The sequence below is a fragment of the Pseudophryne corroboree genome, chromosome 2 (assembly GCF_028390025.1).
Source record: "Pseudophryne corroboree isolate aPseCor3 chromosome 2, aPseCor3.hap2, whole genome shotgun sequence".
NCBI lineage: Eukaryota > Metazoa > Chordata > Amphibia > Anura > Myobatrachidae > Pseudophryne > Pseudophryne corroboree.
The window spans coordinates 186,144,165-186,167,386 of NC_086445.1; the positions used below are offsets into that span (position 1 = coordinate 186,144,165).

Here is a 23,222-nt window from a genome sequence, read left to right on the forward strand (position 1 = left end):
GATCAAAACCATCGATGGTATCTTACAGATGGTTTCCCCCCGAGGTTTCAATCGATGGTGCCATCAATGATAACCCACCGATGACCATCCCTAACCTGCATTTCCCCTCATTTTAAGCAAGTAGAGAACATGTGTAATTCATTAGTGTTCTGGTTTAAAGGGATAATATGGAAAGACTAAAGGGCCCTACACACTGGCCGATCCACCGCCAAGCTGCCCGACGGCGGATACGGCCGACGAGCGACCCGGCGGCGGGGGGGCAGTGACGGGGGGAGTGAAGTTTCTTCACTCCCCCCGTCACGCGGCTCCATTGAAGTGCAGGCAAATATGGACGAGATCGTCCATAATGGCCTGCATGCACAGACGATGGGGGCCGCACATCGTTCATCGCTGGAGCCTCCACACTGAAAGATATGAACGAGTTCTCGTTCATTTATGAACGAGATCGTTCATATCCTTCAAACAAATCGGCATGTGTGTAGGGCCTATAAGTAATGTCCAAACAATGAGCAAGGCTTGTTACACGGTTAATAGAAATGACTACTGCCAGGCTAATAATGACTCCGTATTTATTCCCACAACACAAGGAGAGTGGCGGCCTTCATGCCACCAGCAGATATAGTTAAGTTTTTCCACTTTTGGATTTTAACCTTTTCAGTATGTGTTTTTCCTATTTTAGCCACCTTTGTTGGCTCTCATGTTATCTCATTAGCATAGGATTATAAGAACCAGCCGGTTGTGAGGGAGAGCCGGAAACCTGAACGTTTGAATAAGGGGAAACACTGACCGGAAATGCTCCAGCCGCCATTTTGTCTGGCTCAATGCATCCCCTAGCAGGTTTTTCCCATCAGCCATCTTAGGCGGTCGGAACATTGAAATCGCAGCTTAACCCTCTGTAAATGGCGATAAAACACATCACGCGCACATCCCATCGACGTTAAATCTATATAGTTCAAGTTCTGTACGTTGCGAGGCAACATTAATGAATCGCGTCATAAGCCGCCGTCTCCATGTGTGTACACCCAGCGGTATCAGTGCCGGTCCTGGCTACAAGACGGGTGTACCAAGATGGCGGCACCGAACCCTTATTCTCTGTCAGGGATAGAGGCCGCGCTGTGCCCCGGCCAATGACTGGGCTCAGTCGTGCACGCACAGTCCCCCCTCCAGCGCTCCAAGGCCGGACACAGCGGTACGTCGCCCTGCCTGAGCCCGCTCCACCGTCACCCACCCGCCGCCTTCCCCCAGCAGCCATTGCGGAGTAGCGAAGACTTCCGGCGGGGGCGGGTTTATAGCAGTCCGCGCCTCCCCACCCCCTCCCAGACCAGCAGAGGCAGCAGCAGAAGCCGCAGCTCCCGCCAGCCCCTCCCGCCGTCGCCACTCCTCGCCTGCCCGGCTCTCTCCTTCCCTCCCTCCCCGGGGCATCTCGCCTCCGGATCGCTCCTTCCTCCCCATTCCTCCCTTGTTTTTCCTCCCCCTCTCTTCCCTTCCCCGTTCTCTGTCCCGCACAGCCCGCTCCCGGCGGACACATCTCGTCCTGTGTAACTTGGAAGGTAAGAGCGGGGCGCGCCTCCCGTGTGCCGGGGGAGGGTATGGCCCTGACCCATTGTGGCGGATGCACCATGTGAGGCGGCCCAGCTACCGGGCCTGCACCACGTGACGTCGCCGCCGCTCCTCCAGCACCTGCGTGCCCGGTGCGGGCGGGGTGTGCCCACGTGACGCTGCCGCTCCTCCAGCTCGGTGCGGGCATCTCACGCTGCACACACTAGCGGGATACGGGATCATGGGCCGTGCTGTGGCCCTATCACTGTGCTGCGTGCGGGCTGAGGCATGGGCAGCTGTGTAACACCGGTCTGTGAATGACCTTTGTGTGCAGCCTATCACAGTGCCAGTGTCTTCCCCATCATCCTCATCACCAGCATGACCTCATCTAGGTTACGACTTAGAGATGGGTCCCCCCCCCCCCTGCCTCGTGTTGTCTTCCTCAACCCACCCCAAGGTGTCACATATTACATTATCCCTTTTTAATTTTTAAGTCTCTATTTCATTGGCTGCTAATTTCTGGGTGGGGCTGGATGTAGACAGAGGCCAGGTTCCTCTGGCTATTGCTGAGGACGGATGCCCTATTTATGGGTCCCTTATATACATAGCTAGTGAAATGGTTTTCTGCTTGTAATCAGGCTTATTTCTTTTCTGCATAGTGCCGTTTGGCATGTGTGCTATGTCATTCTAATATTGTAGTGTTTCTCTGTAGTGTGGTGGCCTGGGTAGTTTAAGAAGTAGTAACGTGTTTTTATTGGTCACCGGTGCTGTAGGCAGCTTTATGGAATAATTGATCATCTAAAGAGGATTGCATTTAGGCCTGCAGTCTGCTTGTTGTAACTTAGTGCTGCGTAATGGAAGCGACTTAATTTGCTGAGCATGCGGTATTAAGCATCCTAAACACCTCCCAATCCCTGATTCACCGTAGGTCATCTATAGATGCTTTAGAGAACTGGTCCTTCTGTTTCATTGCTGCTTCAGTGTTCTACCCGATTATGCATCCATAGTAAATTAGACTTTGCTATATAAATAAGGTGTATAACGCTGAGGCTAGGAAGCTGATTTAGCGCGACACAGAATATAGCTTTGTTTGGAATCCTCTAAAATCGTCCAGGCTGTGTGTTTGGAAGTGGGATGTGACGGGGTCAAGCTAAATATTTTGTGTTGGTGTCGCTGGTCTCCTGCGGTGTTTTTGCTAATCTTGACGGTATTTGTTGAAGCCTCAAGTGGCTTCTTTGTAGGACAGATGTGAATATACCACATCCTCTTAATATTGTATAATTTCTATCATATTATTCTGTTGAATAATGTAAGCATTTTATGCTGTTATTGAACCAATAAATATTGCAATATTAATCAGTTTATACACGTTGACTGTATTTCAACACTCCTGTTTTGTTCACAATAGAAATTGATCTTTCTTTGCCTGAGGAGGGGGTGGGAGAGCCTAGCCTGCTTTGGTAAGACAGCCATGTGCGCTGGCTCCTCTTCATAGGGGTCTAGGAAAATGTCTTTTGGCCCATCAGATGGGAGGTGGAGTAAATGACCCTATGTGCACAAGCTACTAAACCTTGCAGAGTAAATTATTATCCTTTATTTAAATACTAATAGTATTTTATTTACTTAACTTGCAGCTATTATCACAAGATAAGGGTAGGCAGGCGCACAGATTACCACTAAACAATGGTACTTTAATAGCCTGACGTATCATAGCCAAAAAGTATTATTACTAAACGCATAATACTTAGAAAGAGTAATGAAACATGAATAAACAGTACAGGAGACAAGAGAACTCTAGTTTCTGAGGCACTCTTGTGTTAAAGAAAAATTGTAATTCCTTTAGTAAATGTTTGTTTTTGTGCGTTTCTATTTAATTAGATGTTAAGCTTTAATATAAGAGTGCACTAGAAATTAGCATTTTCTTTCCTCCTATACTGATTATTAGCTACTAATTCTCATGAATTAAATATGCTATCATCTGAGAGTCACCTATAAACATGTGAACCATGACTTGTGACTGAAAGTAGCTGCTTTCCCTTCTGTATACAGCCAGATTCACAGCACTTACAATGGTGACATCTGCAGGCTAAAATTAGGTACTTGTCTCTTAGAATGTGGCGATGGAACAATGACGAAAGTAAACAAACAGACCTTACCTTACTGTGACAAACTATAGGTACAAATGGTTGCTTTGTGTAAAGATTTTGAGAGCACTGGGTGTAGAACAGTGACATCTTGGGTAACCTCTTGAGGTTATTGACAGCATACCACGTATGTCATGTAAAATTGGCTAAACGTTAATGGTTTTTGCCTTGAAATCAGTATTTCTGCATATTGGCATTTTTTTGGAGGCCTTTCTCTGATCACAGGTCTAATTTTGCCTTCAGTTGTAGAAAAACGTTCACCTCCAAAACATTGGGGACGCTTCAATTCGGCGCGATGTGAATAGCGCTGGGAAGGAGGTCCCGGAACACGATGCTGTCTGCGCCGCACTAAGGCACAAAACAGCATTGCACCACTAGTTTTGCCGGATTTCTCACAAAGGCTGTAGTTTGACTTGACAGCAAGCTGAATTGAATATCTGAGGGACCTCCTTCCGAGCGCTGTTGACAGCGCTCAGAATTGACCCTATTGATATCTGTAACGTGATGGACCAAGTGGTTTTCTGCTGTCAAAGCTGTTTCAATCCCTGTAGAGCACCCCTATGTTACTTGAGTCATAGATTCAGTTGATGCTTTCAAACTGCAAAATATCCTTTTGACCACTTTTACATTACTATGTAGATTGCCATTCACAGCCATCTTTGTTCTATAGTAAATGTACAAACAGAGCTGAGCATCTTTTCCTTGATATGGGTAATGAAGGCAATATAAGTTCCTTAGGCTGGGTACACATCGGGATGACTCTGATCGTGGCTGTTAGGACAACCGAAGTAACAATTTTGTTCAATGGCCTCATCCAGGGGCGTGCTGCTGGGTTGTTGCATCACATGTGACAACCCCTGATGCAGGCAGGAGTGCGCAATCACAGGTACACATCAGACAATATGCCTCTCCGATCAGCAGGATCAGCCAACATATCGTCTGTGCACCCAGCCTTATTCAGTTGGGACAACCATGTATAGTATCTCTGAAGACTGACGCAGTAGTATTTCTGAAGACCAGTGGTGTATGTAGTTACGTGACATGTTCCCAACACACAACCGATTCACGCTTTTAATTGTGTTGACTACTGCTAAAGGTATTGGGTTGGGGATAAACATTTGTCAATCGGCCATGTACCTTCTTGCACCTCACGTGTTATATACACCCCCCCCAACGACGTGCTGGTTACACACGCAGAACGCCAAACATTGCATGTTAGTTTTGTCACTGCTATATATGACACCAGTAGGTGAGGTGCTAATACCTCGCTTGCTCTAAAATATGTAGTGTGTGTGTATAGAGCGATAGATAGATAAAAATAAATAAATCTATAATTTAGCATAGTTCTGAAGCCTGACAGTAATATTCAGTCATATGTAATGTCACCCACATTTTTTTCCTTAATTGAATGATCCCTTGGAATGGGGGAGAACTAGTGGGTAAGAAATAAAATAAGTTGTGGGTTGACATATCCTTGTACAATACATCATTGTACATTTTTATGCAGAATTTCTAGAGCTTTGTGTATTGTGCACTGTAATCATACTGCTATGCTGCAGATAACAAGGCTTGTACTGTCCTCCCTAGTCAGCAGTGTTTGAAGAGAATTTAATCTGCTACTTTGTAGTAAATCTGAACATTCTGTCCCAAGAATCCAGTCTTTAGTAACTTGTTACATACTGAAATTTTAAACTTCGGCAGCTGCTTCTGCAGACTATTACAGGATCACACAACAATGTTACACATCTTAATTTACTTCATTGTTTTTGCTACCATGAATGAGCATTGCTTTAATGGTCTGAATGTCTACAAAAGCCTGTACGTGTGGGCGTTCCTAGTGCTTCTACTACATCCCTCCAAACTGTAGGTTAGTGCCTCACATGGGGACTAAGCTGCCCCGTGGAGAGATACTGGCAACAGTATACAGGCTTTACAATGCATGGTAAGGTAACCAACTGAGATTTGGTAGTAGAAAAGATGCAGGCCTGGGTGGACTGCCAAAAGTAGGAGGTAGGCAAATAAGTCATTGGGCATGATTCAATTTGAAGAGTTGAATAACGCTGAGATTCAGCACCCGGTGATACCAGACAACTGGATTTCTCCTCGCACCTGCAGAGGGGAGCGAGCAGAAATCTGTCAGAAGGGCTGGCGCGATGCTGATTTCTGCCCTTAGTGTGAAGGAAACAGCTTAAGTCACGGAATGCTGGTTCTCCCAACAAAACAACCTGTTTAGTCCGGGAGAACAGGCATTCTCCGGTTTTTACCACTGCGCTGCATTGAATAGCCCTGGGAGCTAATTCCCAGTGCTATTCAACTGTCTTCAAATTGAATCGTGCCCATTGATATTCTGCAGTGCTTTAGAGCACAGGTTCTCAAACTCTGTCCTCAGGACCCCACACGGTGCATGTTTTGCAGGTCTCCTCACAGAATCCCAAGTAACATAATTAGCTCCACCTGTGGACCTTTTAAAATGTGTCAGTGAGTAATTAATACACCTGTGCACGTACTGGGTTACCTGCAAAACATGCACTGTGGGGTCCTGAGGACAGAGTTTGAGAACCACTGCTTTAGAGTATGTGGCCATTCACCTCAGTCCCTTCCCCAGTGGAGCTTACAGTCTATATACACATTCATGCTAGTGTTCATTTTGTTAGCAGCCAGTTAACCTACCAGTATATTTTTGGATTGTGGGAGGAAACCCACGCAAGCACGAGGAGAATATACAAACTCAACACAGTTAGGGCTTTAATGGGAATTGAACCGATGACCTCAGTGCTATGAGGCATTAATGCTAACCATTATACCATCCGTGACTTGGCATGCTCTTTAAAATTGTCATTGGTGAAAGTAGATATGTCCTTTAAAAGAAATATTAACTTTCAGACATTTTGTTTGGATCTGTTCCCAACAAATTGATCTTTGAAAATGTGTCTCTGCGCGTGCCCAGGAAGGAGGCATGGCTTTGCGTTTGTCATGCTGCGGTGTTGCCCCCAGGCTCACTCCCTGTGCACATGGCATGTATTTTGACCCAAGTGGCTGGGACAGTGCTTGAAAAAAGGATTGTCCTGCTGAATCAGGACAGTTGGAATGTATGTTACTCCTCCATCTGCTGTCTAATGCTGCATCCTTCTGGTTGTCCACTCCAGTGCAAATTCTGAGAAACAAAGCTTGGCAGGATAAAGCTTGCATGCCCCTTAAGTCTGACCTTTAAATGACAGCTGGGGAACCTCCAGAGCATGCCAAATAAACACCAGAGGGCAGTGTATGAGACAAGAGGTTCCACCTTCCTATGTGATCTGGATCTGCTAGAGTCTCTGCCAATTTAATTATCTGGTGCTTGCACAGCAGAGTACTACAAATGTGGGATAATAGAAAATAAGGTGTGGGGATACCAAAGGACAGAGCACAGGAAAGCCTAAAAAAAATATATTTTTTATATCTACATATCTCTACATTTATTTATTTCTATTTTCATACTGCAGCAGTTTAGTGTTGCTGTGGTGAAGTGACAGAATAGCAAAACAAGACTGGGCATTAACAAATAGGGGTCCTGGTTACCAAAGTTACCAGGTGCATTAAATATGTATTGGGTTAGTGATCATGCCTCCAGGCCAAGGGGTCTATTCATGCAGCAGTGAAAAGCCCTGTTTTGCGTTAAACAGGGCTTTTCTCTGCCTTCTGCAATATACAGAGCTGGTTACCGTGGAGAAGTCTCTGACTTCTCCAGCGGTACCCCCGCTCTCTGCCTGAATCGCATCACCATACTTTTGTATGGTGAGTGCGATTCATGAAGGTGCGGAAAGGAGCTTTCCGCTTCTCCATGGAGTTCAGGTTCGCCATCTCAGGACGGCGTAACCTGAACTGTAGTGCGGAGACATCAGGGAAGCTCAATGCTTCCCTGGTCGCTGCTCTGCACCTCGTGCTGGCTCCGCCCCCCGACCTCCCAGCAACCACTGCAGCCTGCCTGGAGGTCAACACCCTGCGCATGCGCACAGGGACCCACCGCTGGACTCCGCATCGCTGGGAAGGACCGCTGGAGTTGACCTCACCGCAGGAGCCCCAGACACCGCAGCGCATTGTCGGAATGGTGAGTATACATGAATTGCTACTTATTACAGCTATACATCGCATCGAAGCGATGTATAGTGATAAGTAGCAATTCTGTTTTCGTTTTCTGTATGAATAGACCCCCAAGTCTGTTGTATCTGGTCATGGGAGCAAGTTAGTGACCGAAGTGTTGTGTAAAGGGGGGTACTCACGGAGCGATATTCTAAGCAATCTGACTAGATTGCTTAGAATATAAGCCTGATCGCTCCGTGTGTACCCCTTACAGCGATAGCGATGCGCAGCCCCTCGCATCGCTATCGCTGCTGCTAGATTGGCTTGCCGAGCGCCCTCCCCCCGCACGCTCAGCACACATTGCGCTGTGCTGAGCGGTTCGCTCAGCACACATCTCTCCCTGCATTGGCCCGTCTATATGGGCCTTTAATTGGATGCCTTAGAGTGCTGCCTCTTAGCAATCAGGCTTTCTGAAGGCATTAATTGCTCTTGATTGTGTAGCTCTCTGGAAAAACGAAGCTATTCTTCAGTGCCTATGTGCACACTTCCCTACACAGCTTTACACAGTAGAATCCTGTATAACTGCAAATAACAGCAGCTTTCTGATAGTGTACAGGTTGGCAGTCCAGGTCAGTGGTGTTTGTTTGTTTTTTTTGTTTTTGATGTGAGCTAGTGGAACCTGATCTATCTAAAGATTAGGCTGTAAACTTTAAGGGGTATGTTTCCTGTATACAACTTTTGATACAAAGCAAAATAATGCGATTTGCAGTAAACAAAGTGTGTAACTTGGAACTTCTGTCAAGGTGCTTAGGTAACTGTGGATGGATAGTCACTAGCTTTTCCCAGTTGTGAAAAGACAGCCACACGTATCTAGTCAGAAAGGTTTCCCAGGAAACTTGCCCTGTCACAGAACTTTGGGGTCTATTTACTAAGCCATAAAGTGACTGGAGATGAAGTACCAGCCAATCTGCTCCTAACTGCCATGTCACAGGCTGTGTTTGAAAAATGACAGGAGCTGGTGGGCTGGTACTTTATCTCCATCGAATGCTTAGTAAATAGACCCCTTTGCTCCATTCCACGCAGGCTACCACGCTTTGCCGTGCACCATACTGCTGGGACTCTACACTATCATAGGAGTTCTGTCTTCTAGCCTGGACCACTAGGTCTGGGGGGTTGCAAATGCCTCCTCCTGCAATCCTCATTACTGAACATGGGCAGATAACACTGTCCACTGGTCAGCATACAGAAGGAGAGGGGGGGCGTGCAAGGAAATTGCCAGTTTCCTTTCCTGGCATCCTCCAGAGTGATGGAAAGGGCAGCAGTACCTATTGTATAGCTGACATGCCATTCGAACATACCACTTCTAGATGGTATTGCCTTTCTCCTGGGAGCACAAGCAGCAGCCACATGTTTTTGCAGAATCCCTAAATTGTGATGTACAGCCCACTCTCCCTAGCGGTCTCTCACAATGACTGGTAAACTGCTAGTTTAAAAAAATGTTGACCTATTTAGCGTTTGGTTGTACTTCTGTCCCTCTTTGAGAGACTTTCATACTACTTTCAAAGTGGCTTTTCTTTTCTTCATCTAGTCTTGTCGTCTCATCATGGACACCAGTGTAATTGAAGGAGGCCTGAATGTCACCCTCACAATCAGACTCTTGATGCATGGCAAGGCACGTATACTATTCCTGTTTGTTACGGATTTATGTCCAGCCTTCTGAGGACTGTAATGATGTGTAAATACTCATGATGTAACATGAAAAATGTTCCTGCATTCTGAACAGAAAGCAAATCACTTGATGCAGCTCAGTGTTTGCTTTGTCCCTGTCTGTTCATTCTGCAAGTACTGTACTTTGGTGCAAGCGTCAAATTTCCTTTTTGTTGATGACTAAGCAGGAAAGAACACGTGTTCAATCCGGTAAGCTGTGTACTGTAAATGGAAGCAGTGTCTATGCAATACGGCTCCCGTTAAGTGTATTTAAGGGCGGCGCTGGGAGATCATGTGATCTCCCAGCGCTGCCCCTGCCGCGTCAACAGCAGCGCCATCAACCCGGCAATATGCCGGGTTGGTGAGCTCTGTGTAGAAGGGGGCTCTAGCACGGGTCGCAGCCGTGTCAGCTTCCCGGCTGCAACCCGTGCTAGCAAGTGGAAAAGGGGTATTAAATCTGAAAGATTACTGTAAAGAGAAGTATAGGGTCTTGTGGCATAATTAATGACCCTACATTAGAGCTCAATCTTGTGTTCTATTGTAGGATGAACTGTGCTAGCTTGATTTTATCAAAACATGTTTACTCAATCACTTGAAATCTCTTCACACATTTATCTCGAATGTTATGTGTTTAACGCCTTCAAAGCTGCGTTGCTGTCTGGAACTCTGATATAGGGGTCGATTCAATTCGACGCTATTCAATTCAGCTAAAGTTAAGTCGGAGAATGCTTGTACTCCCGACAACTACCTGTTAAGTCGGCGAGAACGGGCATTCTCCGACTTAACTTTAGCTGAATTGAATAGCGTCGGGAGCTAAGTCGGAGAATGCCCGTTCTCGCCGACTTAACAGGTAGTTTTGTCGGGAGAACGAGCATTCTCCGACTTAACTACCCGCGGCGATGCGGTTTCCCGACAATCAGCCTCTCGCCGGCTCTTTTGTCGGTCTTCTCTCACCCCCGGGGCTGAGAGAAGAATTCCCGACAATTGAGGGTAACTAGTCGCTGTATTGAATAGCGTCGGGAGCTAATTCCCGGCGCTATTCAACTGTTGCCGAATTGAATCGACCCCGTAGAAACCACTATTGTGTATACTGGTCTCTGGTCCCACTGCAGCCTCTTTAAATTAGCCAATGAAAATCCACACTACCTAGGTGGACAGTGTTAAATTAAATCTACTAGTGCATAGGTTTTTAAACTCTGTCCTTATGTCTCCCAAACAGTTCACATTTACCAGTTCTCACAGAATTGCAAGTGAAATAATCTGCTCCAATCTGGAACTTTTAAAATGTATCAGTGAGTAGTCTGGGCACCTGCTAGGTGATCTGGAAAATGTGAACACTGTGGGGTCTTGAGGACAGAGGGACAGATGTATTAACCCTGGAGAAGTGATAAGTGGAAGGTGATAACAACCCATAATGATTGGCTGGTGTGTTAATCACCTTCTATTTATCACTGCAATAGTGTAATTTGGCAGATGGCGTTAAGCATGTCTGTTGTGCATGGATCATTCTATTCAATGAAAACTCTTGTATTACTAAATATAATCTCCAATTGAGGTATCTAGGATTCAGTGACCACGAGATTGAGTACATCACTTTGCTGTTATATAAACCTATTGTATATGTATGTGTGTAAGCTGCTCCAGCCAATCCTCAATTAGTACAGAGGGGTAATTGGTTTTTTACAAACAGCCTTGTATGGAGTTCAAGAAAAGTGGAGTTTGATTTTAGCATGGTTTGTTTATTACTTTCAGGAAGTTGGCAGCATCATCGGGAAAAAAGGAGAATCTGTTAAAAAGATGCGTGAAGAGGTAGGTCTCCATATTCCCATAAAATTGATGTGTCGACTGATCTAGAGTGACAAAGAAATATTTCTGCCTCTAGTGTAAAATGCAGTTTTAACAGTCTCAGATTTAAATGTTTTGCAACTTTCCAGATCCTCCTTTGCAGAGCGCTCTTATTTGATGGATAATCCATTATGATTTTTGGATATGGACCTAGGATGACCTTATCAGTAACTTATATATACACACACTCACACATGTTAAAAACGCCTTTTTTTTATTCAAATATAAAGGACATATTCAAATATATGTTTCTGTAATCCTTTTCTACAAGGAAGTGTTGATATTTGTTCAATTTTTGTTCATACAGTAAAAATGTTAATAAAATATTTTTCGCCCAATGCGTTTTGTTTATTGCGACTTCTTCAGGCGGCTTTAGTTCTTAGGCAAGAATTCGTTTTCTTATGATGCCAGGACTGTTTAGAATGATTTTCCTTCTTAAATGGTGACTTAATGAATGAAACCACATGTAAAGGCAAATTATTTTACTGAAAACATATTTAGAGTAGTCTTAATTAACTTCCACAGCCAAATGTCAATTTCACCTGGATTCCACAGCCTAATGGCAATTTTAGCTGGATTCCCTATTTGTGGGATTCTAAAGGTTTTTAGATTAGAATCAAATAACTTCTAGCTGGTGTCAGAATTTTTTTATTTTATTTTTTGTCTTTACCAGCAGCAATCCTATAACGTCTGTGGGCTCTAAATGTGAATATAATAGAAAAAAAAAAAAAATATCTATATATATCTATATATATATATATATATATATATATATATATATATATATATATATATATATATATATATATATATATATATATATATATGGTTGTAAATGTACAGTTAACTCTTCATGGAGATTACGGCTAAGTACATTTGAGACATGTAAGACTTGACTGCACAGGTGTTACTTTATTGGCATACTTCACCTATTAAGGTTTTTATATCTGTGAGTGAGCATAATGAGTTTTTTGTGTTTTGATATTCACTTGTCCATGTCCAACTTAGATTTTTATCTTACTGAGCATGCCGATGTTAAATTACATTACTTATCTCTCCCTTTCTCTTAGAGTGGGGCCCGGATAAACATCTCAGAAGGAAACTGTCCAGAAAGAATAATCACTCTAGCAGGCCCAACAAATGCGATCTTCAAAGCCTTCTCGATGATTATTGATAAACTGGAAGAGGTAAAATTGTGTTTTGTAGAAGTTGTTTTATGGTTTGCTTACAGAATGTTTTGCTATAGTCCATGCTGTACTGAGCCTTAATACAATGAACTATACAGTAACTCTGAAGTGCGGATGTATTACATAGTGTGTTCCTCCTAGGATATCAGCAGCTCGATGACTAACAGTACTGCATCCAGTAAACCACCAGTGACACTGCGCCTGGTGGTACCTGCAAGCCAGTGTGGTTCTCTGATCGGTAAAGGAGGATGTAAGATTAAAGAAATCAGGGAGGTGAGTGTTTTGTGTATTGAGGCTAGCTTCCATGTAAAGCTGCTGTTGGAGTCTGGGTAAGTAGATTGCGCTCTTGTAGAAACAAGGGTTCTGCGATAAATTGGATTACATAATGCGATAATTGCACCCTGCTTGTCTTTCAGAGTACAGGGGCGCAGGTGCAGGTGGCGGGTGACATGCTTCCCAACTCGACAGAGCGGGCGATAACTATTGCTGGTATTCCCCAGTCAATAATTGAATGCGTCAAGCAGATTTGCGTCGTTATGCTGGAGGTGAGGATGTCTATAAAATATTGGAGTGGTGTCAATGGTCAGCGTTTCTGCTTTTGTGAGCAGAAGTATGAAAGGGTGGGAATTGGCCAGAAAATAAATCTTAAATTGTGGTGGTTATGATCTAAATTTAAACTATAAAAGTATAGAATGCAATGTAGTGTCAGTTGCCCAGTTCTCTTAACATAACGAGTGGTCAGGATAAGTCATGATTGCTAATTTGGTAGTTCTGTATGGCCAAGTAATTGTCACATGGTTATGTACTAGTGCTGTATTATCCTAACTCACAAATTCACTAATTCTATATTCTAGTTAAGAAATCCTTGTTCTAATTGGCTATTCGCCACCAATACTACAAGCAGTTATTTTTTATTTTTTTTGATTATTGATATAATCTGTACTTTCTTGGGTAATATGAAAACTCTTCCTAATAAACTGAAATACACAAGAGGGAAGTGGAGGGAGGGGTCCTATCAGGAAATGTTATCATACATTTTGTCGCTAGGCTGTTGGGGAAGGGGAAACTGCAATAATGGGGTCAGTTCAATTAATCATGGAGTGAATAGCATCTGAGGGAGTGCCCGGAGCTATTCAACTCAGTGCTATGGTGTCCCCGACTAGAGTTTCTTCTTTCACCCCTCTGGGGGTGCGAGCAGAAATCTGACAAAACTAGGTCAGGGATGCTGTCTTGTGACCTAGCGCCGTGTAAACAGCATCGCAGTGGCAGTTTAGTTGGAGAATGCCAGTTCTCGCAACTAAACACCCTGTTTAGTCCGGGAGTACAGGCATTCTCCAACTCGGCATCACGCTGAATTGAGTAGTGTCGGGAGCTCTATACCGGTGCTATTTAATTTGTGATGAATTGACCCCGTAGAATGGTAAAGCTTGCTTCCATAGTGTTATAAGGCAAACAAGTTATGTGACTAGTGAGGGGCCATAACATAAAATGAATAGATGCAACACATTTTACAAAATTTGGAGCTATAATGTGCTACATAAACTAACAATCAATTAGCGGAGTGATTTGTACCTTTTTGAGAGCCCCCTTTACACAGTGCAAATGACCCAATCAATAGGATTCGTATTTCTTTTTCATCCACTAGGGGTCACTGGAGTACTCTTGGGATATGGACGGTTTCCGTAGGAACAGGGCACTGAATATTAAAATTTAGAACACTCCACCCCTCCATATCCCCGAGTACCTCAGTGTTTTTTCTGTGCTCGAAGTTGCAACAGGTCATTGTGGCTGGGTCCACGATTCTTTTGAATAATTTTTCTTTTAAGCTTTCTTTTTTCCTACACATCCCTTTCCCCCTTCCAAAAGGCAGGGTCAGGGATAGTGCAAGCTGCTAATAGCAGCTGTGGCGTGTCTGTCCTCACTGAATGAGCTCCCTCACAGCCACACAGATCCTCCTGCACAGGCTGGCCGGCGCTTGTAGAAAAGCCCCGTCGGAGCCTCACCACAAGCAGCAGGAGTCAAGGTATGTTGAACGGGGCGGTCAGCTCCCGCTGCCGCCCCGCTGTGTGAAGGACATTGGTTTCAGGCGCTGGGATCCCTCTACTGACGGCCGCCCGCCGCCGCTGCTCCGGCCGCCGCTTCTCCGAGCCCCACTGCTGCTCCGGTCCGCTGCTCATAGCGCTTCACGGCGCGCTCCCCGTCCCCCGCTGGCGGCCCCACAGCTCGCTCCCCGCACTGCATCCGCAACGGAGCAGACGGGGGGGGGGGGGCGCATTACAGTATATTCTTCATAAGATCGGCGGCACAAGGGCAAGCAGCAGCATCAGGGCTGCAGGGATTTTACACAGGCTGTTTATACAGAGTTATATGTATCAGTTAAGAGCTAGTACCCTGTACTGCGATTATAAGTTTAAGCATGGCAGCCATTTCTCTATCGTCCTAGTGGATGCTGGGGTTCCTGAAAGGACCATGGGGAATAGCGGCTCCGCAGGAGACAGGGCACAAAAAGTAAAGCTTTCCGATCAGGTGGTGTGCACTGGCTCCTCCCCCTATGACCCTCCTCCAAGCCTCAGTTAGATTTTTGTGCCCGGCCGAGAAGGGTGCAATCTAGGTGGCTCTCCTAAAGAGCTGCTTAGAAAAGTTTAGCTTAGGTTTTTTATTTTACAGTGAGTCCTGCTGGCAACAGGATCACTGCAACGAGGGACTTAGGGGAGAAGAAGTGAACTCACCTGCGTGCAGGATGGATTGGCTTCTTGGCTACTGGACATCAGCTCCAGAGGGACGATCACAGGTACAGCCTGGATGGTCACCGGAGCCTCGCCGCCGGCCCCCTTGCAGATGCTGAAACAAGAAGAGGTCCAGAATCGGCGGCAGAAGACTCCTCAGTCTTCTAAAGGTAGCGCACAGCACTGCAGCTGTGCGCCATTTTCCTCTCAGCACACTTCACACGGCAGTCACTGAGGGTGCAGGGCGCTGGGAGGGGAGCGCCCTGGGAGGCAAATGAAAACCTATTTGACTAAAAAATACCTCACATATAGCCTCCGGGGGCTATATGGAGATATTTAACCCCTGCCAGAATCCACTAAAGAGCGGGAGACGAGCCCGCCGTAAAAGGGGCGGGGCCTATCTCCTCAGCACACAGCGCCATTTTCCTTACACAGCTCCGCTGGTCAGGACGGCTCCCAGGTCTCTCCCCTGCACTGCACTACAGAAACAGGGTAAAACAAGAGAGGGGGGGCAAAATAGTGGCAACAATTATATTATAAAAGCAGCTATACAGGGAGCACTTATTATAAGGTTATCCCTGTCATATATATATAGCGCTTTGGTGTGTGCTGGCAGACTCTCCCTCTGTCTCCCCAAAGGGCTAGTCGGGTCCTGTCTTCGTTAAGAGCATTCCCTGTGTGTCTGCTGTGTGTCGGTACGTGTGTCTCGACATGTATGAGGACGATATTGGTGTCGAGGCGGAGCAATTGCCAAATATGGGGATGTCACCTCCTAGGGGGTCGACACCAGAATGGATGCCTTTATTTATGGAATTACGGGATAGTGTCAACACGCTAAAGCAGTCGTTTGACGACATGAGACGGCCGGACAATCAATTAGTGCCTGTCCAGGCGCCTCAAACACCGTCGGGGGCTGTAAAACGCCCTTTGCCTCAGTCGGTCGACACAGACCCAGACACAGGCACTGATTCCAGTGGCGACGGTGACGAATCAACCGTATTTTCCAGTAGGGCCACACGTTATATGATTTTGGCAATGAAGGAGGCGTTACATTTAGCTGATACTACAGGTACCACTAAACAGGGTATTATGTGGGGTGTGAAAAAACTACCTATAGTTTTTCCTGAATCGGAAGAACTAAATGAGGTGTGTGATGAAGCGTGGGTTGCCCCCGATAAAAAGATGCTAATTTCAAAGAAGTTATTGGCTTTATACCCTTTCCCGCCAGAGGTTAGGGCGCGCTGGGAAACACCTCCTAGGGTGGACAAGGCGCTCACACGCTTATCTAAACAAGTGGCGTTACCCTCTCCTGAGACGGCCGCACTTAAAGATCCAGTAGATAGGAGGATGGAAAATATCCAAAAAAGTATATACACACATACAGGTGTTATACTACGACCAGCTATAGCGACAGCCTGGATGTGCAGTGCTGGAGTAGCTTGGTCAGAGTCCCTGATTGAAAATATTGATACCCTGGATAGGGACAATGTTTTACTGTCTTTAGAGCAAATAAAGGATGCATTTCTTTATATGCGTGATGCACAGAGGGATATCTGCACACTGTCATCACGGGTAAGTGCTATGTCCATTTCGGCCAGAAGAAGTTTATGGACGCGACAGTGGTCAGGCGATGCGGACTCAAAACGGCATATGGAAGTTTTGCCGTATAAAGGGGAGGAGTTATTTGGAGTCGGTCTATCAGATTTGGTGGCCACGGCTACAGCCGGGAAATCCACCTTTTTACCTCAAGTTACTCCCCAACAGAAAAAGACACCGACTTTTCAACCGCAGCCCATTCGTTCCTTTAAAAACAAGAGAGCAAAGGGATATTCATATCTGCCACGAGGCAGAGGAAGGGGGAAGAGACAGCAACAGGCAGCTCCTTCCCAGGAACAGAAGCCCTCCCCTGCTTCTACAAAAGCCTCAGCATGACGCTGGGGCTTCTCAAGCGGACTCGTGGGCGGTCGTCTCAAGAATTTCAGCGCGCAGTGGGCTCACTCGCAGGTAGATCCCTGGATCCTGCAGATAATATCTCAGGGATACAGGTTGGAACTAGAGACAGATCCACCTCGCCGTTTCCTGAAGTCTGCTTTACCAACGTCCCCCTCCGAAAGGGAGACGGTCTTGGAAGCCATTCACAAGCTGTACTCTCAGCAGGTGATAGTCAAGGTACCTCTTCTACAACAAGGAAAGGGGTATTATTCCACTCTATTTGTGGTACCGAAGCCGGATGGCTCGGTAAGACCTATTCTAAATCTGAAGTAATTGAACCTGTACATAAAGAAGTTCAAGTTCAAGATGGAGTCACTCAGAGCAGTGATAGCGAACCTGGAAGAAGGGGACTTTATGGTATCCTTGGACATCAAGGATGCGTACCTCCACGTTCCAATTTACCCCTCACACCAGGGGTACCTCAGGTTCGTCGTACAAAACTGTCACTATCAGTTTCAGACGCTGCCGTTCGGATTGTCCACGGCACCTCGGGTCTTTACAAAGGTAATGGCCGAGATGATGATTCTTCTTCGAAGAAAAGGCGTATTAATTATCCCATACTTGGACGATCTCCTGATAAGGGCAAGGTCCAGAGAACAGCTAGAGATGGGATTAGCACTGTCTCAAGAAGTGCTAAAACAGCACGGGTGGATTCTGAATATTCCAAAATCCCAGTTAATGCCAACAACTCGTCTGCTGTTCCTAGGGATGATTCTGGACACGGTTCAGAAAAAGGTTTTTCTCCCGGAGGGGAAAGCCAAGGAGTTATCCGAGCTTGTCAGGAACCTCCTAAAACCAGGAAAGGTGTCTGTACATCAATGCACAAGAGTCCTGGGAAAAATGGTGGCTTCTTACGAAGCAATTCCATTCGGCAGATTCCACGCAAGAATTTTCCAGAGGGATCTGTTGGACAAATGGTCAGGGTCGCATCTTCAGATGCACCAGCGGATAACCCTGTCTCCAAGGACAAGGGTATCTCTTCTGTGGTGGTTGCAGAGTGCTCATCTATTGGAGGGCCGCAGATTCGGCATACAGGATTGGATCCTGGTGACCACGGACGCCAGCCTGAGAGGCTGGGGAGCAGTCACACAAGGAAGAAACTTCCAGGGAGTGTGGACGAGCCTGGAAACGTCTCTTCACATAAACATTCTGGAACTAAGAGCAATCTACAATGCTCTAAGCCAGGCAGAACCTCTGCTTCAGGGAAAACCGGTGTTGATCCAGTCGGACAACATCACGGCAGTCGCCCATGTGAACAGACAGGGCGGCACAAGAAGCAGGAGTGCAATGGCAGAAGCTGTAAGGATTCTTCGCTGGGCAGAGAATCATGTGATAGCACTGTCAGCAGTGTTCATCCCGGGAGTGGACAACTGGGAAGCAGACTTCCTCAGCAGACACGACCTTCACCCGGGAGAGTGGGGACTTCATCCAGAAGTCTTCCACATGCTGGTAACCCGTTGGGAAAGACCAATGGTGGACATGATGGCGTCTCGCCTCAACAAAAAACTGGACAGGTATTGCGCCAGGTCAAGAGATCCGCAGGCAATAGCTGTGGACGCGCTGGTAACGCCTTGGGTGTACCAGTCGGTGTATGTGTTTCCTCCTCTGCCTCTCATACCAAAAGTATTGAGAATTATACGGCAAAGAGGCGTAAGAACGATACTAGTGGTTCCGGATTGGCCAAGAAGGACTTGGTACCCGGAACTTCAAGAGATGATCACGGAAGATCCGTGGCCTCTACCTCTAAGGAGGGACTTGCTTCAGCAGGGTCCCTGTCTGTTTCAAGACTTACCGCGGCTGCGTTTGACGGCATAGCGGTTGAACGCCGGATCCTAAAGGAAAAAGGCATGCCGGAAGAAGTCATTCCTACTTTGATTAAAGCAAGGAAGGAAGTAACCGTGCAACATTATCACCGCATTTGGCGAAAATATGTTGCGTGGTGCGAGGATCGGAGTGCTCCGACGGAGGAATTTCATCTGGGTCGATTCCTACATTTCCTGCAATCAGGATTGTCTATGGGTCTCAAATTGGGATCTATTAAGGTTCAAATTTCGGCCCTGTCGATTTTCTTCCAGAAAGAATTGGCTTCAGTCCCTGAAGTCCAGACTTTTGTTAAGGGAGTGCTGCATATACAGCCTCCTGTGGTGCCTCCAGTGGCACCGTGGGATCTCAATGTGGTTTTGGATTTTCTAAAATCTCATTGGTTTGAACCACTAAAAAATGTGGATTTGAAATATCTCACATGGAAAGTGACCATGCTACTAGCCCTGGCTTCGGCCAGGAGAGTGTCAGAACTGGCAGCTTTATCTTACAAAAGCCCATATCTGATTTTCCATTCGGACAGGGCGGAACTGCGGACTCGTCCGCATTTTCTCCCTAAGGTGGTGTCAGCATTTCATCTGAACCAGCCTATTGTAGTGCCTGCGGCTACAAGTGACTTGGAGGACTCCAAGTTACTGGACGTTGTCAGAGCATTGAAAATATATATTGCAAGGACAGCTGGAGTCAGAAAATCTGACTCGTTGTTTATATTGTATGCACCCAACAAGATGGGTGCTCCTGCGTCTAAGCAGACGATTGCTCGTTGGATCTGTAGCACAATCCAACTTGCACATTCTGTGGCAGGCCTGCCACAGCCTAAATCTGTAAAGGCCCACTCCACAAGGAAGGTGGGCTCATCTTGGGCGGCTGCCCGAGGGGTCTCGGCATTACAACTTTGCCGAGCAGCTACGTGGTCAGGGGAGAACACGTTTGTAAAATTTTACAAATTTGATACTCTGGCTAAGGAGGACCTGGAGTTCTCTCATTCGGTGCTGCAGAGTCATCCGCACTCTCCCGCCCGTTTGGGAGCTTTGGTATAATCCCCATGGTCCTTTCAGGAACCCCAGCATCCACTAGGACGATAGAGAAAATAAGAATTTACTTACCGATAATTCTATTTCTCGGAGTCCGTAGTGGATGCTGGGCGCCCATCCCAAGTGCGGATTATCTGCAATAATTGTACATAGTTATTGTTAACTAATTCGGGTTATTGTTGTAGGGAGCCATCTTTCAGAGGCTCCTCTGTTATCATACTGTTAACTGGGTTTAGATCACAAGTTGTACGGTGTGATTGGTGTGGCTGGTATGAGTCTTACCCGGGATTCAAAATTCCTCCCTTATTGTGTACGCTCGTCCGGGCACAGTACCTAACTGAGGCTTGGAGGAGGGTCATAGGGGGAGGAGCCAGTGCACACCACCTGATCGGAAAGCTTTACTTTTTGTGCCCTGTCTCCTGCGGAGCCGCTATTCCCCATGGTCCTTTCAGGAACCCCAGCATCCACTACGGACTCCGAGAAATAGAATTATCGGTAAGTAAATTCTTATTTTTAACCATGCTTCCTGTGTCTTCCTGCTGTGATTCTAGAACGTTCCAGTACTACATCTCTACTCCACCGGAGGCGCAGGGGTGTTAGTGGGAATTTGGGATCACATTTCATAGTACTGGCCACGTGTACTGCACTTGGCCTGAGATAGAGATATATATATATATATATATATATATATCTCTATCTATCTCACCTTAGTACTATTTTACTGAGTCGTGCAAGTGTCTGTTTTGGTGTTTTGTCTGTTGCCATAATGAGTAAGGCACCGGCAAAAACTAAAAAGCATAATTGCAAAGTCTGTAGCAGTGTGTTACCGGATGGATCTACCACATGTACAGTATGTTTTGTGGATTCGGTTCCAAATAAATTCTGCTCCAGTTTTAAAGCAAATTTCCTCCCTGGACCCTCCTTGGGAAATGCTAGCCAATGTACTGGCTGGGTTGCAATCCGAATTGACCGCCGCTCGACAGGAGCGGGAAGCGGCAAGATCTGAGTCTAGGGTGAGACCACCAGAACTACCGGAGGCGTCTCAGCCTTGCGAAAGGCCCAAATCCATTTTGGGTAGACGGGATAAATTTCATATGTCTTATGATTTACCTGTTTCGGCTATGTTGCATTCTGACTATTCCATGCCAGACCTCACGGCACAAGATGAGGGTGAGGAGGGCGAAGTGGAGTCAGATAGTGAGGATTTTAATAGCTCTGGTATTGATCTCATCAGAGCTGTGCGTCAGTCTCTGAAGTTTACAGAAACTGAGGAGCCTCTCACAAATGATCAGGTCGTATTTACTAAACGACAGAGAACTCCAATAAGTTTTCCTGTGTCGGAGTCTCTTAATAAGATGTTAGTAGAAACTCGACAGATTCCAGATAAACGGTTTTCTATTCCTCGCAGATTTAAGTCTAGTTACCCGTTTCCAGACTCTGTGACATGTACATGGGAGAATCCACCTATAGTTGATTCGTCAGTGTCGAAGCTTACGAAGAAATTAACCATACCATTGCCAGCGGCTACTACGCTTAAAGACCCTTCAGATCGCAAAATAGAAACTATGCTAAAGTCCATGTATGTAGCAGCAGGAGTGCTGCTGAGACCTGGCTTGGTTGGTATCTGGGTCACTAAGGCGCTCATAGTATGGATAACAGAACTTAAGTCTGCCCTCCATGACGAACACCTTATACTTCTTGCTGATCAAATGTGTGAGGCTGCGGAGTATCTCTGTACAGCTTCTACTGACGTCTGTCAGCTCACTTCTCATATTTCATCGTCTCTAGTTACGGCACGACGAGCACTGTGGCTGCGTTCTTGGCAAGCGGAGGCAGAGGTCAAACGAGGTATAGAGGCGTTACCTTACGATGGCAAGAAGTTGTTTGGTCCTGAATTGGACACATGGATTTCTGAGGCTACGGGAGGAAAGTCTGTTTTCTTACCATTGCCTCCACCGGTTCCAAGAAGGAGGTACTCTGGACCTTCGTTCAAATCCTTTAGACCTCAGTCCTTTCGCGGACATGGCAGAGGAACAGCCACGCCTGGTGGACGTGGTTTCCAACAAACCAACACAAGTTGTCAGGACGCTAAGGTTACAGACAAGCCAGTGGCATGACGGGCTACCAGCCCATCTCGGTTCTCCGATTGTGGGAGCAAGCCTTCAGACGTTCCATTTGGCGTGGTTCCAGACATCCGCGGATGGGTGGATCCGCAATTTAGTGTTATAAGGTTACAAAATAGTTCGACTGTCTTCCGCCACTGCGGTTTTTCAAGACAGGATTGCCTCTGTCGGACGACAAGAGGGCGGTTCTGCAAGTTGCCATTCAGTCCCTACTGGATTCAGCAGTTTTGATTCCGGTCCCTGTACACCAACAGGGACAAGGTTATTATTCCAGTCTGTTTGTGGTACCGAAGCCGGATGGCTCAGTCAGGCCAATTTTGAACTTAAAGGGTCTCAATCGGTACGTAACTTACTACAGATTCAAGATGGAATCTCTGCGCTCAGTGATTGCAGGTTTAGAGCCAAAGGAATTCATGATTGCGCTAGAACTCAAGGATGCGTACTTACACATTCCGATTTGGCAGCCTCATCTAAGGTTCTTGCGGTTTGCAATACGCCAGAACCATTACCAGTTTCAGGCTCTACCGTTTGGCCGATCGTCAGCGCCTCGGGTATTCACCAAAGTGATGTCTCTGATAATAGCTCATCTCATATCCCTGGGAGTGACGATAGTTCCGTATTTAGACGATCTGCTCATCAAAGCCCCGTCTCAACAGATGCTTCTCCAACATGCGCTGCTAACGTACAATGTACTAGTTCACCACGGTTGGATTGTAAACTTCAAAAAAATCACATCTCATTCCGTCTCAACGCCTTCAATTCCTAGGTATGATTCTCGATACGGTGAATCAAAGAATTTACCTACCACAACAAAGTACAGATGATTCGTCATCTAGTACAATTAGTACTCAAGCCACGCACAGTCTCGGTACATTTGTGCATTCGCCTCTTAGGATGGCGGCTTTCGAAGCGCTTCAGTTCGGAAGATTTCACTCACGTCCTTTTCAACTGGATGTGCTCGCACAGTGGTTGGGCTCGCATCTGCAAATTCACCACAGGGTGAGGTTGTCGCTAAGAGCAAGGGTGTCTCTACTCTGGTGGCTCA

The 23,222-nt window shown here is 46.2% G+C and overlaps 1 protein-coding gene across 7 annotated transcripts in view; it reads left to right on the forward strand.

The window, feature by feature from the left end:
* The first annotated feature begins 1,088 nt into the window (after positions 1 to 1,088).
* The window catches only part of PCBP2 (poly(rC) binding protein 2), a 44,821-nt gene continuing 22,687 nt past the window's right edge, over positions 1,089 to 23,222 (forward strand). Inside the window, exons 1-6 of one of the 7 annotated variants that reach the window (XM_063952137.1) lie at positions 1,089 to 1,189; positions 9,331 to 9,418; positions 11,206 to 11,258; positions 12,365 to 12,481; positions 12,623 to 12,754; positions 12,898 to 13,026. In XM_063952137.1, coding sequence (XP_063808207.1) covers positions 9,346 to 9,418; positions 11,206 to 11,258; positions 12,365 to 12,481; positions 12,623 to 12,754; positions 12,898 to 13,026 — 504 coding nt within the window. In that variant the 5' untranslated portion in view covers positions 1,089 to 1,189; positions 9,331 to 9,345. Of the gene's footprint in view, positions 1,190 to 1,278; positions 1,551 to 9,330; positions 9,419 to 11,205; positions 11,259 to 12,364; positions 12,482 to 12,622; positions 12,755 to 12,897; positions 13,027 to 23,222 lie in introns of those variants that run through there. The other 6 variants (XM_063952141.1, XM_063952138.1, XM_063952140.1 and 3 more) reach the window with 6 other exon arrangements.